Source organism: Diaporthe citri, assembly GCF_014595645.1.
Source record: "Diaporthe citri strain NFHF-8-4 chromosome Unknown scaffold_7, whole genome shotgun sequence".
Taxonomy (NCBI): Eukaryota; Fungi; Ascomycota; class Sordariomycetes; order Diaporthales; family Diaporthaceae; genus Diaporthe; species Diaporthe citri.
Window position 1 is genome coordinate 4,289,456 of NW_025064852.1, and position 16,716 is coordinate 4,306,171.

At 47.7% G+C, this 16,716-nt stretch overlaps 5 protein-coding genes across 5 annotated transcripts; 3 read left to right on the forward strand and 2 right to left on the reverse strand.

The window, feature by feature from the left end:
* Positions 1 to 3,163: 3,163 nt before the first annotated feature.
* On the forward strand, positions 3,164 to 6,913 carry INS49_014315 (uncharacterized protein; the record flags this gene model as incomplete). The annotated part of the gene is made up of 3 exons (XM_043175006.1): positions 3,164 to 3,600; positions 3,658 to 5,185; positions 6,146 to 6,913. 3 exons carry the CDS (start codon positions 3,164 to 3,166, stop codon positions 6,911 to 6,913), a joined length of 2,733 nt encoding a protein of 910 aa, XP_043021951.1.
* A 1,507-nt stretch (positions 6,914 to 8,420) lies between these two features.
* Positions 8,421 to 9,013, forward strand: INS49_014316 (uncharacterized protein; the record flags this gene model as incomplete). Its single annotated transcript, XM_043175007.1, has 2 exons — positions 8,421 to 8,758; positions 8,845 to 9,013. 2 exons carry the CDS (start codon positions 8,421 to 8,423, stop codon positions 9,011 to 9,013), a joined length of 507 nt encoding a protein of 168 aa, XP_043021952.1.
* A 729-nt stretch (positions 9,014 to 9,742) lies between these two features.
* Positions 9,743 to 11,384, reverse strand: INS49_014317 (uncharacterized protein; the record flags this gene model as incomplete). The annotated part of the gene is made up of 7 exons (XM_043175008.1): positions 9,743 to 10,060; positions 10,152 to 10,425; positions 10,573 to 10,654; positions 10,724 to 10,795; positions 10,850 to 11,068; positions 11,140 to 11,180; positions 11,293 to 11,384. 7 exons carry the CDS (start codon positions 11,382 to 11,384, stop codon positions 9,743 to 9,745), a joined length of 1,098 nt encoding a protein of 365 aa, XP_043021953.1.
* Positions 11,385 to 11,944: 560 nt separating this feature from the next.
* INS49_014318 (uncharacterized protein) lies at positions 11,945 to 12,942 on the reverse strand (the record flags this gene model as incomplete). Its single annotated transcript, XM_043175009.1, has 2 exons — positions 11,945 to 12,367; positions 12,439 to 12,942. 2 exons carry the CDS (start codon positions 12,940 to 12,942, stop codon positions 11,945 to 11,947), a joined length of 927 nt encoding a protein of 308 aa, XP_043021954.1.
* A 1,919-nt stretch (positions 12,943 to 14,861) lies between these two features.
* On the forward strand, positions 14,862 to 16,088 carry INS49_014319 (uncharacterized protein; the record flags this gene model as incomplete). The annotated part of the gene is made up of 2 exons (XM_043175010.1): positions 14,862 to 15,656; positions 15,717 to 16,088. The coding sequence occupies 2 exons, from the start codon at positions 14,862 to 14,864 to the stop codon at positions 16,086 to 16,088; spliced, it is 1,167 nt and encodes a 388-aa protein (XP_043021955.1).
* Positions 16,089 to 16,716: the final 628 nt, after the last annotated feature.

Here is a 16,716-nt window from a genome sequence, read left to right on the forward strand (position 1 = left end):
TGCCTTTATTATTGGTAAAGAATTCTTTTATTCTTTTATTATATTTATTTTCTGCCTTATTTTTATAGTTATTAAAAGCTTTTAATGCTTTGTCTTTATTTTTAAGCAAAGAAACTTTTAAATATTAAGTTCTTTTATTAAGGAATAATATATAATATTTATATTTATTATATATAGGTTTTAAGGGATCGCTTATATTACTATATACTCTTTTAAATATATTATATATTTAATTATTTAAGCTAGTTTTATTTATTTTAATTATATGCTTAGCTTTTAAGCATACTTTATAATTACTTATATATTTTTAAATAAGTTTATTTATTAATATATTTATTTTATATTTTTAAAGAAATATTTCCAAAGCTTAAATATTTATATAACCTAGTTTATAATGCTATTTATATATCTCTTCTTTATTTTTATTATTTATATTTAAATTTAATTAAGTTATATATAGTTTTTAAAAGGTATATTTAGGCTTATTTATTTATTTTATTATATTAATTCTTATAAAATATAAGCTATTTTTTTAATATCCTTAAGTTATTAACTTATTTATTTCTTAAAAGTATAATTTAATAATATTTCCTTTTAATTCTAATTTAATTTTATTACTTATGCACTTATATTTAAGTATATTTAAACTTAAAAAAGGCATATAATATATATTAAAAAATCTTTTTATAATATTTATTTTTAAAAACTTAATTATTAAGTCCCTTATTTTATTTATAAATATAATACTTATATTACCTTATTTCATGGTTTTATTAATTATATATATAGTGTTAAAAAGCATATATCTTTAAAACTTATTATATTTATAGCAATATTTATAGCTATTTCTATAGAATTTATATATTATTAATTTCTTATAAATTTATTATTATTAGCTGCTATTGTTATTATATATATATATAGGGTATATATAGGGTTATTTACCTTAATTTCCATTAAGTTATTAAAAGAAAGTTGTGAGAGATTTAATAAATTCTTATTATATTTAGTATTTTCTATTAAATTATTTATAGCTATATAGGCTATAAGTTCTTTTTAAGTGCCTTTTAAAGCCGTGGGAAATTTTATGCTAACTAATAAAGCTAAGAGTTATTCTTGCATTTTTTCCTGTTTTTCTTAGCTTATATTCTTTTTTAAAAGAGTAGTTTTTTCCTTTTTTTTTCTTTATTTATTTATTTTTTAACTAGCGGGTGCCTTATTTAAATAAAGGAAATAGCAATTCTCTTAAATATAGCCCTTTATTTTATAATTAAGGCATATAATAATCTTTTTCTTATCTTTCTTATCCTTTATATATAAAGCTTTTTTAAATAATTTAAAGGGTTTTCTTTTACTTTTATTTAATAAGCTAAAGAAAAAAGATTTAATTATATAAGCATTTAAATTCTTTTTAAGACTTTAAGTTATATTTTAAATAAAGCTAATATATTTATTATTTAAGCTATAAAAAATTTAATTAATTATAACTTATTTAAAAAGAATTATATTATTAATCTTTAAATCTTTTAAAAAAAGCTTTAGCTTATTAATATATTCTTTTATAATTTTAAAATTATTAAAATTAATATTAAAAAACTCTTTATAAAGTAAATATTAACTTATAAACCTAAAGAATTTATAATAAAATTTAAATATATTTTATGCTTTTTAAGCATTATTTATATTTTTTATAAATATAATAAGCCCTTGCTTATATATAAATTTAATATTAATAAGGGCTTTTTTATTTTAAGCTAAAAATAAGCCTTAAAAAAATTTTTAAGATTATTTTTAATAGCATTTTCTTTCTTAAGCTAAGCTTAAATTTTAATGCTTTAATATATATAGTTTTCCATTTTATTAAAAAGTAAAACACTATATTTATTAAGGAATATTATTTTAAGATAAATAAATAAAATATTTATTAAGATAATTAAAATAATAAAAAGAAAAATATAATAAATTTTAAATGAATTTAATAAGTTAAGGAATAAAGATATAGGTATTAAAATAATATAATTATAAAAAGAAGAAGAAAGGCTTTTAAATAATATATTTTTAAGGTATTATAAATTAAAAATAGCTAAGATATAATTAAGTATTTTTAAAGGAGTTTAAGAATTATTATAATTTTATTAAAATTTGCATTTTTAATATTAATTTAGTATATTTTTAAATTTTAAAGAAATGCTCTTATTATTCTTAATAAGGGCTTTTAAATAATATATGAATTATATAAATAAGTTAAGTATTAATAAAGAAATGATTAAGTATTTAGGTAAAGAAGGTATGGTTTTTATATATAGGTTTTAAGTTAAGAGATAAGGTTGATTTATAATGTTAAATGGGGCGATTTAATTAATTAAGGGCTTATTAATTAGCTTAATTAAGTAATTAATTAAAAGGTATATCTTTAAATATAAAGCTTATTTTATTTAAAAGGTTTAAGAAGTAGTGGCAATTAGGAGTATTACATAATATGCGTTTTCCATATCGGGTTAGCGTTGCCGTTTTGGGTAAGCTCCGGGCCTCATAACCTGTTAAATAATAGTATTAAATGCTTAGTCTATTAGGCTAGCTAACGTCTATTTAACGAGAGGAAAGGCCCCTATTTATAGTTATTATCCTCCATACAGTGGCAAACATATGGGGAAAAGGATATCCCGTATTAATAATAGCCTAGATATCTAGAATATTCCAACACTGCACCGAGGGCTGAAGGGATTTCCGATCGGGACAACTATTGAGCTCAGAGTTTCCAACGGCCCAGCAGCCTTAACAGGGGCAATCGCGTGCTAACCCAATCGACAGCCGGTACACCAGCCACCAGGTATCACCGCATTCGAGGTCGGTTTTTCTGCTACCGTCAGGGAAGTTAGATACTTACTTAAGTACAAGTACTCTCTTAAGGACAAAAGCCGGGTAGTCGGAAGTCTTAGTTTGCTATGCAGTAATAGGTAACAGAGGTCCCTCAACATACCCGTCTTATAGAAATGAGGGAAGCGTCTTGATAGGCTATGTTTTATCGTTGAAGTGACACAAACCCGTACCATTTCTTTTCCCCGCTGGAGATGACAACGTGGAGGGACAGTCCCACTTAACCCCTCAACAAGCATCATCTTTCTGCCTCCCGAGAACGCTCGAAGCCGGCTCAGAAGCCAAGATGTCAGGGCTCGAACCTATAGCAGCCCTAGGCCTTGCCTGCAATATTCTACAAGTCATCGGCACTGGGCTCGAGACAGTGCGGGTTGCCAAGCAGGTGTACCAGAACGATAAACTTGACCCCGCACTCACAGAGAGCGCCAGGATTCTCGACGACCTCTCGAGCCGGATCCGATCAACCACAACAGTAGCATCTACGGCGAAGCCTAAAGCGCAGGAAAAGCAGCTGTTCGACCTCGCCGAGAAGTGCCAACGCGCGTCGCGGGCCCTATGCGAGGAGGTCAACTTCCTCAACGGCCAACCGACCAAAGCCAAGCTGTCTGGGTCGATCAAGACCGCGTTGAAGACGATGTGGAGAAAGAGGCGCCTGGAGACGCTGGACCAGCAGCTCAAGGAGGCAGAGAGCCTCCTACAGACGGGACTCCTCACCACAATCTTGTCAGTTCTTCTTTTTGGTTCGTTCCTCCGAATGTGCTGAGAGCTGACTTTCAAAAGCGAGCAATCAAACAGTGATCTATCATCCCTCGATGCAGATTTGAAGGCATTCATCGTCGAATACCGTAAAGGGCACGCTGGGGCAACCGATCTCATGAGGAAGCACATCCCCGCTGAAATTGAGACGAATCGGAAGGCTATCGAGCTCCACGTCACGCAAACAGTGAGCGAGGCCGAGAGTTCTCTGAAAAGTCATATCGGCGTCGCTATAGGAGGCGTAACGAGGCACGAGCAAGACGCTCAAATACAGAACAAGAGAGACCGACTCCTCCGAAGCCTCAAGTTCGACCGCATGAACGAACGGAGAAACCAAGTCACGTCCTCACACCATAACACTTTCACATGGATGTTGCGGGATGGGAGCGAAGTCGAGGGAAGCCAGAGGTCAACTGAAATGTTCGACCATGAGTCTGGTTCAAGTTGGCAAGATGGCCGTGATAATTGGGAGCTGTCATATGCAAGAACCTCCTGGGACAGCTTCTCCGACTGGCTGAGATCAACAGACTCGGTATACTGGATCAGTGGAAAGCCTGGTTCAGGGAAAACAACGCTCATGAAATACATCCTCGGCCAGCCCCAGACGCAGACGTATCTGGACCAATGGAAGCCTGACGCAATAATTATATCTCACTTTTTCTGGCGACCTGGTACCGTTATGCAGCAGAGCATCAAGGGTCTCATGTCTTCACTGCTCCACCAGTTGCTTCTCGGGGAACCAGGAGTTGTCGACCAAGTTCTTGGCAGCACCGCAGATATGCCCAGGAAAGAATCGGAAACAGACTGGTCGCCCGAGGAACTTCGAGAAACTCTCCACTATGTGATCAGCCGCTATCCGAGGCCTATCGCTATCTTTCTTGATGGCCTCGATGAGGTCCTTCCTAGAGATGGCGTACTACGGTTGCTCAACATTATTGATCAGCTGAGGCAGCCATGTGGAGACACCGGGAAGATCAAACTTTGCCTTGGTTCACGCCCAGAGACGCTCCTTTACAAACACTTGTGTGGTTATCCGCAGCTTCGTCTTGAGCAACTCAACCGTGTGGATCTTTGGCAGTACGGCAATGACCATGTCATAATTCCGTCTGACTATCGCATTGTCATTCCCTACAATCACGGAATGTACTACCCAGCCGTGAACTACCCCCGAGAAAAACCACCAAGTCGGGATGAGTTCAGAGAGTGGCTTGTGTGGACCCTCGTGACCAAGGCTGAGGGAGTCTTCCTTTGGTTGTGCCTCACTGTCACAACGATCGCAAAAGCACTCAATCAGGATGAAACATTTGAGGACTTGGAGGCTCGAATTCAAAGCCTGCCCAGTGATCTGGCAGACTTGTACGCAGATATGTGGAATAGGATGAACGATGATGGTAGTCATCTCAGAGTCCGCGCAGCTTCGTACCTTCAACTGGCACTTGCTAACACAGGCTATGGCCCTGAATGGCCTCTCAACCTCTTCACCATGATGGTGTCAACAACTCCCGAAAAGGCCGGAATTCTTCTCCGGCCAGACCCATCCCAACGAACATCGGTAACATCATTGATGGAAACTTGCGAGGACACGAGGCGAGACACAATGAGTCGATGTGCCGGACTTCTTGTGTGCCCGAGTCTCATGGAAGTGGATCCAGTTGAGGGCGACCCTCTGTATCCTTGGTATGGTGAAGAGTATGACAAACTAATTCCATACGTCTCAAGATTTCCGGTGTACTCCTTCTTACATCGCACTGCCCGGGACTTCCTTATGGATACAGAGGCCGGGCAGGGTATCCTAAGTTGGGGTAAATTCCCTGGAAATCTATCCCGATTGAAGCTGCTCGAGGCTCGCTTGGCGATTTGCCAACTTTTCAGAAGACCGATTTTCTATGTCGCGGACGGTGAAAGTATTTACTATTCGCACCCGTCAAACCATGTTTTGAACGTGTTGGAAGAATTGTGTGAAAACGGCAGACCGGAGGAAGATGCACCTACGAGGCAGGAGGTTTCTCGGCTGCTGCTTTTATGCGAGCAGCTTTTCAACCATGGCCAGCTTTTCGGCCTAATTAAGGTTCCGCCCAACGCTATGCAATTCGACCAAGAGCCGCGACACCCTGGATACCACGTTTCCTACGACATTACTGTGAGGGGTCCACACGACTTTCTCATTGAGGCGGCTGCATATTGCAAATATCACTCCGGGAGCTGGAGCTATTTGTTACCATTCATCAAAGATCGACACCTCGACGAAAATACCAAGTGCCAACTTCTTGTCCACGCCTGTACTTTCAGTGGACCATTGCACGACCCATTCGTGAGAATTGATTGTCGTCTGGATTCGATTCAGAGTCTTTTGGGCTGGGGTGCATCTCCGTATCACCAAAGCGTAAATCGGGAACGGGAAATCTTTCCTGGTAGTCCCATTATAACGATTGCCGAGACACCTTTCAAAGCATTGATGAGGTCTACCTGGACGGCTGCAACGAACTTCGTGATCGGCAACAATCTTCGTCAGAAGCTCTTTGAGCTCATTTCTCTCTTTATCACGAATGGGGCGGACCCTCACGAGGAGATACACGTTGCCATTGAGGCCAAGGCCGGGCGTATAGAATTTAAGGACCTATGGCCTGAGGGCTACAGATGGGAAACAGAGGAAAGCCCCGAGGGTTCACCGACAGAATCTGGGCACATTCTTATCATCCTCGCCTACCCGGCCTCTGCACTACTAGCCAACATTCTCCAGATCTGGAAGGTTGCAGATCATTCTCAGGTGGGCTGGGTCCCCAAAATATGCGAGTTGCCGGGGAGCGGCGTCGGAAAGGGCCGTCCAATTTCCGTTGTCGAAATGGGGGACGTTTACAAAAGGCGGGTAATGGGTCGCACCCCACCACTGTTTCTGTCAACGGGGATTTTCAATATGAGACACGAAGCCGGCATGGAAAAGCATTTCCTAGGCCTCATACGCCTCGTAGAAGAGAGTCTGCAAGGCGTCGTTGCGGAGGGAAAGAAGCATTTTAACGAGTACTCTGGGGGTTGCCTTTCTCATGTCTCCGTCCCCTTGGAGGTTCAAGCAGAGATGGAGGCCGGTCTTCAAAGACTGAGATCCACCAATGTGCCAGTGAAGGAAAGACGCAAGGAGCTCCGGACGAGATTGGGCGTGATCACACCACTGGAGGAGCCGGAGTGGCAAAACCTGACCTTCACTGTTAATTCTTCGCAACTTGTGTCACGTACGCCTCCAAGTGAAGACGGTTCGAGCAAGGAGGGGAAGGAGGACGAATAAGGAAGGACGAGCACGGGAGGCAGAGTCATAGAGGATTGCAACGAGACTTTTTCGCCAAAGGTAATAGATTCTAGGCGGGCCTCCTTGGCTTGCATGTCGCCTGGCTAACGTAGGCAGGTTTCCTGGCGCTTGGCGTCCTTTCTTTGTAGCGTGGAACATCCAGGTTGGTAACCTGACGAGCATCGCGTCCAGCTTCGCAGAACGGCCTCATGGCCTGGTACTATTGGGAGGCACTGGGAATGGTCCTTCGATATTTCTCGCTTTCTACTACTGCTGGAATTCTGTACTGCTGCTATTGAAATTACCTTGATTACATGTATACAGAGAACCTCTACAGTCACTCCATTCACGTGATAGACACTATTCTGACGCCTACCGAGCGAGATAGAGCTTAACAGTTTTAGCTTCGGACCTAGATTATGAACAAGGTAACGGTGTTTACTCTCGGAAGACCGCGGTTCTCTCTTCGTGGCTCATGGATTGGGGCCGTGACGTGTTGAGCGTAGCCACAACCGGCGGAAGGGGCGGTGCTGCTCCCTCGGATTGGGCCCATCTCGCGACGTTCTAATCGCCTGTCGGCTGGCTGGAAGCCTCGTGGAGCAACCTCCAGGCCGCTGTTTTCGCTTCGCAGATCACCTCTTTCTTTCCGAAAGTGTCTGCCGGAGGACGGGCCGGGCTGCGTCTATTCGGTCGGACAGCCATGTGCTCTGAGCCTTCCTTTCTTCCTTCGCTGTTTGCTTGATATCGCGGTCCCCAGACGTTGCTTCGCCTGCTCGGCGGTGAGGGGGCGCAATTAGATCGGCGATTTTTATTTTGTGCAAAAGGTGTTGGAGAGACTCATGATCGTAAGAATTTCTGGAACTTATTCGTGAAAAGAACGAGACAAGTGCATGACCACATCTCAACCGGATCATAAGCACATTGACATCCGCGGAGGTAACCTTGACTCCCCGACGATACTGGTAATATTGGCTATGATCCAAGCACAGTTGATCATTCTACCGGAGGATGCCGTGTCCTCCTTTTCTGGCCATGGCTGCAAGGTCCGTTCGGGACTGTGGCAGATGAACTCACCAGATAAGGAAGATGATCTGTGTCAGGTTCTGTCATTATGCGTAAATGTAGGCGCGACGTAATTTCCGGGCAGCAGCAAGACGCGCAAGCGGGCGATCGCGTGCTAGACATCTTTGGCTGGTTTTGCCCAACAACTCAAGCGGAGATCAACGTAACGCTGCAATGATCCCGCTCTTTAAGGTTCAGGGATCAAAGCATAACAGAGGGGCATCCGTTCAGGGCTGAACATAAACCACCAGGCGGAATTACGGATGTACTGAGTATAATGGCACCATGATCTGCTGTCGAGACAGAAAGAAAAGAAACGAATATCAACAAACGCCTCACATACCGCACTCATTCTGCATATCTTCATCAAAGCGCCCACAGCCAGTGTTTAAGCTCACCCAGTCACTCGTTACGTCAACCCAGACCCACCAAACAGGCCAGAAAAATGCAGATCTCACTCCCTTCACTCGCGCTGCTCTTCTCCAGCCTCGCCGCCGCTCAGAACTGGAGCGGCTCAGTGCCCACCCTCTCAGCCTACGAGCAGATCCGCAATACCCTCGCCACAGAGGCCTTCCTGCTCGACACCAGGGACCTGACGAACCTCGGCCAGGTGTACACGGACTATGCAACCATCCAATTCGCAGATGAGGAGCCCCACAGCGGCCTCGCGGACATCATCGCTTTTGAACAGGTCGCCCTCAACAACACGTTCACCCTCGTTCATACCTACGTCAACAGCCTCATCAGTTTCAGCGAGGACGGGTCGGCGAATTCTACCAGCTAGTAAGTCTGAAATAGCACAGTACAGCCGGTGCTTGCGATGGCTTTAGCCGTCGCCGGAGGGATAGAATACTGACTTACCTCTGCAGCGCGACGTGGAACAAGCTTGGCAACGTCAACGACGGGTACTTCCAGCAGACGTGGGCGAAGTACTTTGACACTCTGGTCGAGGCGGATGGGACGTGGAAGTTCCAGACCAGGAAGGTCCAGATCCTCTTCGGGCCATTGTCTTCGAACCTGACGGATGGTGGCCTGTGAACTCGAAGACTGTTGGAAGCCGCATGCATCTTTCATTTCTTGGACATACAACTTGAGAAGCGAGTTGGAATGAGACTTTGGCATCAGCGGCGTATCCTAAATATCACTGCGCTATTCAGCAAAGCATCTTGTTCCGCACCTTTGGCCGCCTTGACGCTTGTCTCCAACGGCCAACTGGACTTGGGACTGAGTTCATCCTCTTTGTCTTAAAGTCGAGCAAGCTCAGCCCCTGTCTCTGACAATTACCAACTGTTGCAGAACCCAGGATGGAATCCCCCGGCGCCACCAGCCACCCATTCCAGCGTACATTGTACTTGAATTATTTGCACGGCTTGCTTGTACTATAAGGGTTAACTTGAAGGGTCAAGTTGATGGCGTTGGGCGATGTGCATGTTCCAGTGCAGGCCCCCGGGCCTTGCCCTGTGGTTTTGAGGATCAGGGGAATTGACTCTATTCGCAAATGGATACTGTTCACACGACACTGGACCATTACTTTGGAGGATCTGGTCAGTGACCGTTGGCTTTAATTGCCTAATTGAACATTGTAGGGCTTTACTGGCTTCGTTGTTACAGGCTTGACTAGCATGTCCATCGATTGAACAATGCAAAGCGTATCGTGGAGCTCCCCACAATACCCATCATCCATCGAACTTCGCACCAGCCAGATAATCATGCGCAGTCCCAAAAGTCTCCTGCGCGGACGCAAACAAATTGATCGCGTGCCCCGTCCTAGCAACCCTCTTCCAGTTGAACTCGGCATTGGGGAAGATCTCCACCGTTCTCGGGCAGCAGGTCGCCGCACGCGGCCACCGCTATCAGGGGGGTGCCCTGCCCGCAGAACGGCTGGTCCTGCTCGCCCGTGATGACGAGCACGCGCCTGGTGTAGGCGGGCGCCTTGGTCATCAGGACGTAGGTGCCCATGTACTCGCCCGCCGCGACGACGTCCTCGCGCTCCCACCATATCTGGGCGAGGTCCTGGTCGAAGTCGACCTGTTCGTGGGAGCCGAAGAAGGAGTTGGTCCGGGTTGACTCGTTGGGCGAGGTTAACTGCGGGAAAATTTAGTACGCCTACCCCAGCGTGAACTGAGCTACATGCCGTATTGTTGAATGGAAAAGAGGAAGAAAAGTTGGCTCTTACGTAAAGCGGGAAACTTGAGTTTGGAAATCTCTCTGGAAAGAGCTTGTTGGCAGATTGGGGATTTTGAAGCGCGATTCCGTAGTACGATGGGAGGATGCGTTTTGTGTAACCCGTGAAGACGCTCGTGTTAAAAAGTTCAGGATTTGTTTGGGAGATGTAGACGCCAAGCACTGATCCGTAGGAGTTGCTGATACACAGGAGTTCGTCGTACTGTGGGATCTGACTTGTGCTTCCGGACCTGATTTGGTTGGCGAGATCCACATAAAGGGAGGCTCTGGGTACAGTCAGTACGGAAGCTCATGCAACCTGAAATGGAACAAGGCGGGCTTTGCGAGGTATGATAGGAGATCGTGGCAAGGATACTACAGCGTAGTTATCCTGCAGCGGTTCTGCTCAAGTGTAAGCAGGGCGGGAAACTCACTCGTAAGGGCCTTGATTATAAACCACGGGATCCGGGTGAGACGACTTGCCGTGCCCTAGGCGGTCAAGTTGCAATGTAGGGTCTTTTGTAATTGCACCAAGTCAGCTCACTACAGCTGGTCCATAATAGAGAATCTGATGCCAGTACTCACAACCCAGGCCATTTGCATAGTGTCTCCAGGAGTATATCTCGGGTTTGTAGCTGTCATATCCCAGCGTAGTACCTTCCACCAAAGTCAGTTTGGACAACACACGTCCGAATGCTGAGTGAGTCTCACCTCCCATTGCTGACCAGTAGTCTCTATTCGCGGTGATAGAATGAAACATGAGCTGCAGCCTTGTGCTGTTTTCGTTTTTGGTTGTCGGCTCGCAGTAGTATCTAGCAATGGTCTCGGTTCCGTTTACCAAGGTGGTGGTATACCAACCGCTTACTACATCGAATATGGCAGTCTGGATGAAGGCTGGGGTGGACTGGTTGTAATGGCTGAGATCATAATCTGAGGGTTGTTCAATATGGCGATGTCCGCGGAAGCATGATAGAAGTAACTGGACATGGACAAGTACATACTTTCGGCAGCGCCCGACACAGTGAATGCGACCTCGTGGTAGCTAGAATACGTTAGTCTGTGGTATTGTGATCATGAGAGAAGATTAGATGAACGTAACGTCTTGGCCGGTAGGAAAATCTATTTGTGCGAATCCAAGAGCTTTTGGGACTTACCTGGTTTCTTGAGCCGAGGTGAGGGTTGCCAGCATCGAAGCAGTGGTGGCTGACAAGGCCAAGAAGGTTGATAGGAGCTTGGTAATCGCCATTTTGAGTCTTAAGAGCCAGTTGTAGATAGACTGGTGTACCTTGGCTTCAAGAACTTCAAGTCAGAGTGCGCCAAGGAAATAAATACTGCGCTCCAAACCCGCAGATCAACACTGGAACGAACTGCCACTTGCTCAAGGACGGTCAGAATACATGCCTACGCTATCGAACTTTATTCTCTTGACGGTTGCACCCTGCGGTGAAGCCTGACTCAAGGTATCGAGTGTATAAACCAGGGCACGGCGCGAAATGCGCACATGCTTTTCGCTTGTCGATTCAAGCTGCATCTAATTGATGTCTAATAAGTCACCTTCAGAATACTGCCTGCATCCCTAGTGCTCTGTACTAACTTGAATATCTGTCAGGGCATTCTGCGACAAGCTTTGAGATCTACAAACCGGTAGCTAGGTAGCACCTGCGCCCTACGCCACAAAGGGGAGATCACCCGCAGGATATCTCGGTCAACCACGCCCATGAGGCGGCCGGTCAGAATGAATCCCCGACGCTAAAGGCCAAGTATGTCGGCATGCGTTCGCACTTTTACTTGCAGTTGTGCCACGGCTCAATAGGGGAAGTTGTACTTCCTCGCCGCCGTCCTCTCGACCAACGACGGCCAGAGGCAGTACAAAGGCTGCGCAAAGAAATACGGAATCCACGGCATCATGATGTTGCCTCTGACACCTCTGTCAACCGCGTCGATACACTTGGCCGCGACGTAGTTGATCTTGAGCCCGTGCTTGTTCGGGTCCGCCTCGCGGACGGGGCCGGAGTCGACGGCTGACGCGCGGAAGTCGCCCTCGATGGTACCCGGTAGGATGAAGGCGAACGCGATGTCGCGATGCTCTATGGCCAGTGCTTGATACAGGAGCAGCGATGACGCCTTTGTTGCGGCGTAGAGCGCACGTGTCGGTGCCGGCACCAGGGCGGCCAAGGAGGAGACGAGCAGAATGGCCGGTGCAGTAGATGTGCGTGTCAGCATCGGGATCTGGCGGGATATCAGTCCAAATGCCCGCTTACAGTCACGAGGGGAGGCCAAGATGCGATGCAGAGACTCACAAATGTCAGAGCAGCAGCCATGGGCCCGAAAAGATTGCCCTGGACAGCCCTCCCAGCCACATCAACAGCGTCCTGGATGCCCTTCCCGCCAGCATCCTCCTTCCCCTCAACCCCCGTGAGCGCCATCACAGGCTGCAGCGCCGACACCCCAGCACACACGTGGATCGTGTCGAGGCCACCCCACTCGCGGGCGATCGTCTCGCGGAGCCTAACCATATCCTCGACGACGCTCAGGTCGGCCGCGACGCCGATGCAGCCCGCGCCGCACTCGCCAGCCAGCGCGGTGATCTTGTCCGCCCGCCGCGCGACGACGCACACCCTCGCGCCGCGGCGGGCGTACTGCCTCGCGACGGCGTGGCCGACGCCGCTGGACGCGCCGAGGACCAGGACGCGTTCTGCCGAGGCTAGTTTTCTGCGGCGGGCGGTGATGCGGCGGAGAAGGTGGATCGTTGGGATGGCGAGGGCCAGCAGCGCCCCGAGGAGGCGCAGGCGTTGGGAGACCATGGTGTGGATGTGAGTGCCTTGATGAAAATCGTGGCTCGGGTCGATGCTGAAGAATTCGACCGATCGAGTGGTGTTTTGATATCCCGAGGAATGGGGACGGTGTGACGGCATGTGAATCTAGGTTTCTTGCACCGGGGTTCGTGAGAGCGACCCCCCCCCCCACCTTGAAAAAGCCAGACCGCGATGCCCCCTAACCCTGCCAAAAACTGGAGCTGTCTTTCCTTTGGGGTCGAGGTGCAGTCTTTCCTACTGTTAATTATTTGATCAGGTATAGATCTCGCTACCAAATTCTTCAGCGTAAGATCTCAGGTCAGATCCCTTAATAAGCATGTATGCGAGGTGGTTAAAGGGATGTAGCCTGCTACCTGAACCCAACCGAGAACCATAAACGCTCCCATTGCTGCACGTGCATAGTTTTGCCCCGACTATTTTGATGATGTGAACTGTCAAGATATTACAGTTTGTTTCAATATCAGCTGACAGTGATCGATTGGATTCGGCATACTCATCTGCGTGCCGAAGGGGAAGTTGGGCCCCGCCTCACAAATAGCGTTTTGACAGCTTCAACCATGCCTTTGCTCCTTGACGATCTCTCGGCCGGGTCGTTACGTCCATGTGAATTTCATTTCACACGCTGTAGATCTCCGGACGGGTAGAAAAAGGACTAGCAATGGCGCGCGGCATGTTCCTCCTCGACCGAGGGAATTAGCGTGGTGCCCTTTCCCGGCTTTGCCATACCGCCGCGAAGTCTAATCTTCCGAGCGCCCGCGGGCACGGACGAAATAGATGAACAGGCCCACCGTCGGCTCTGACTCTTGACTGGGAACCGGGCTCCAGGGTGGACTAGTGGCCCTACGGCCCCATGTGCCCGGGTCGTATTTTACTCGCAGGCCACGAGCGATGTTAGGGTGCCAAGGTTGAATAGAGTTCTGGGCCACTTCCTCCTCTTCCCCATCCAGTCGTGAAACTTCTTAGAGTTGCAATGCTGGCCGGGCTCATGGACTGGCGTCACGGCAAGTCTAGTAGTCACCAAATATGTTCGCAACATTCATTCGTTGCCCTGTCACTCGTCCATTTCTATCTGTATTTCTGACTATCACTATATGAGAACAGACATATACATCCGCGGCTGAAATGCAGGTGCCAACGCATCCACGACCGGGTGCGGCGGGGCGGCGATGACGGGCATGCCTCAAACAACCTTGACGGCAAATAACTGTCTCTTATAACCCCTTGTTTCGTTCCGTTTTGTCGCTGCATTCTACCTTTTCGAACTCAGCAAAATAAGGTTACCCCCACGCTCAACCTTGACTGGGACATAAAACCTGGTTCGGCGAAAGGCTAAGCTTGCTGAGGTCTTTGACTCGAGCTCACCTTAACCCCCCCTAAACATCACGCTGCGAGGAACCATTTGAGAGACAGCAATCCTCAGTCCACTCGACTCCACATCAACGCAGGTACGAATGCGGCACTGTTCGCCGGCCGCAGCAGGGGGCCAGCCTGCCCCTATGACTTGATTCTTGTTCGCTCCGTTCCTTGGACATGCACCTCATCTGAGCGCAGGACTGCACCTCCACATCTTCGGTGAGACGGAGATTCCGCACGGGAGGTCCTCCCCGGTGGGATCTCGAATGATGACCTCGCCCAACTCTGTCCCGTTCACCAACGCAACACAGGGCGACACAAATACTGCGCTGCAAATCCAACAAAACCACATACGGCCGTTAAGCGAGTGCATAACGTTGGCTTAATGCATCGTCTCGCAGCAAACCTTGGAATCAACTCCGAATGCGAAACCGCAGGAGGACCGTGCAATGCGACCCAGCGAAGAGTAAAGCCATGTACATTATTTTGCACAGTTCTTCCGCTTAAGCCCTAGGGATACCAACAAAAGAAAACACCCAAGCCGTCCGTTAAAAATGCCATATCATTCTGAACCGGAGGGAAGACGACCGCGGTGGAAGTTTTGGCGAAGCAGGACCGGCGAGACTTCTCATCCCAGCTCAGCGACAAAACAGAGCAGCAGCCGGAGCGACGTGAGTTACAGAGACGGGCCACCTAAAAGGCTAGACGACCAAACCTTCGAGAACGCCAGCCTGCCGGGACAGCTTATCACCAACAGCTCCGACGCCTCAAGCGAGCTCAAGGAGTCCATCGCCTCCCCGAGCCTCAACCCGCGGTCACTGAGCAACTCATCAATAGCACCAGTAGAGCACACCAAGTCAACATCAACATCAACATCCAGCCCCGTCGTCACGCGGGAGACGCACACCGACCCCGTCACAGGCGAGCTAACCATCACGATGACGACCACGATAGTAACGACAACAACGACCAAGCGCATCATCAAGGTCCCCCCAGCGACACAGGATGAAGTCGACCTGGACGAGGAGCGGCGCCTCGCGGCAGAGTACCTCGCGTCCAACGGCCTGAACAGCCCGCGGGACCACCCCGGCCTGCACCCGGCGCCCAGGCGGAGCGAGAGCCATTCTAACCTCATCGGCCGCTCGGCCGAGCAGTCGTTTGGGGCGAGGCCCAAGGTCGCTGATAGGTCGTACTCGATGGGGTCGCGGACGGGGCCGCCGCCGAGTCTCAACAACAACGCGCGGAATTTCTCGAGGCCGGGGCCGAGGCAGGCGGGTGAGGAGGCGCAGACGCGGTTGAGTTTGGATGCGAGGCGGGGGCTGAAGCGGGCGGAGTCGATGAGGTCTAAGGTCAGTACTCTAATCATGCTTCATCTCAGACGGCGATTGTGCTGATGAATAATATTTTAGTCTCTGATCCTGAGGAAGCCGGACCCAACGCCCGCCGTGCACAACCAACACCCCATGCCGGATCACGACCACCAGCAGAATCACTCACACTCAAGAGACACCATAGCCCTCCAGAACACACGAACGCGGCCCCACACGAGGGATGGGGGCGAAAAATGGACCGGGAGTCAACGTCACTTGACGTTCCACAAGCCACGGAGCCTGTACCCGGCGTCGCCCCCAATCGACGAGACGGAGCTGAGTCCCAGGCGAGGCAGCTGGGGCACGTTCGGCGGGCAGGGAGGGATGAAGCAGCAGCAGCGGCAGCAGGTGACGAACAACTTCATCCTGGGGATACCGAGCACTGGGGGCCAGCTGGGGAACATGTTTTGACCATCGGAAATGAAAGGGGTGATGACAATATTAGAGGTGAACTCTTTCTGCGCTCATTGAGCGAGTGTGGTAATCTGAATACATGCTCTTGGCTGAGCATGCGCCTTGATGCAGAATTGAGAGGAAAATGTGGACCTTACCCTTCCATACACCCCGTGTGTTCGGGGGCTGTCATCAAAATGAAGCTGTGTATTCTGACAGATCACGCCCGGCGTCAAGTCTGCCTGCGGCTTCTGGTTACATCGGGCTTGACTGTCATTGGCGGATTATACGACACTCAAGGCGGCTCACCGTAGTTTTCAACACTCACAGAGCTTTCACCGGAAGAGAGGGAAGAGGGCATCGTCTTTCAAGCCCCGGCCTCAGATTCGAAATTTTTTTAGCCTCAATATTTTGCATCAGTCTCTGAAAATGCCACAATGTGTGGCTGGTTGACCAAATTGAATAATCCAACAAAGAATTCACTTAATATATTTTCAATAGCATATACAGCAGCTACTTATTTTCTCCATTCTGCTCATTACCTAGCAGCAGGGTCTCTAGGAATGGTATTGTCAGCGGTTAGATGCTACTGACATTATTCTACGCAACAACGGCAGCGCGCAGTGACACAGGCTCTAAAATTACG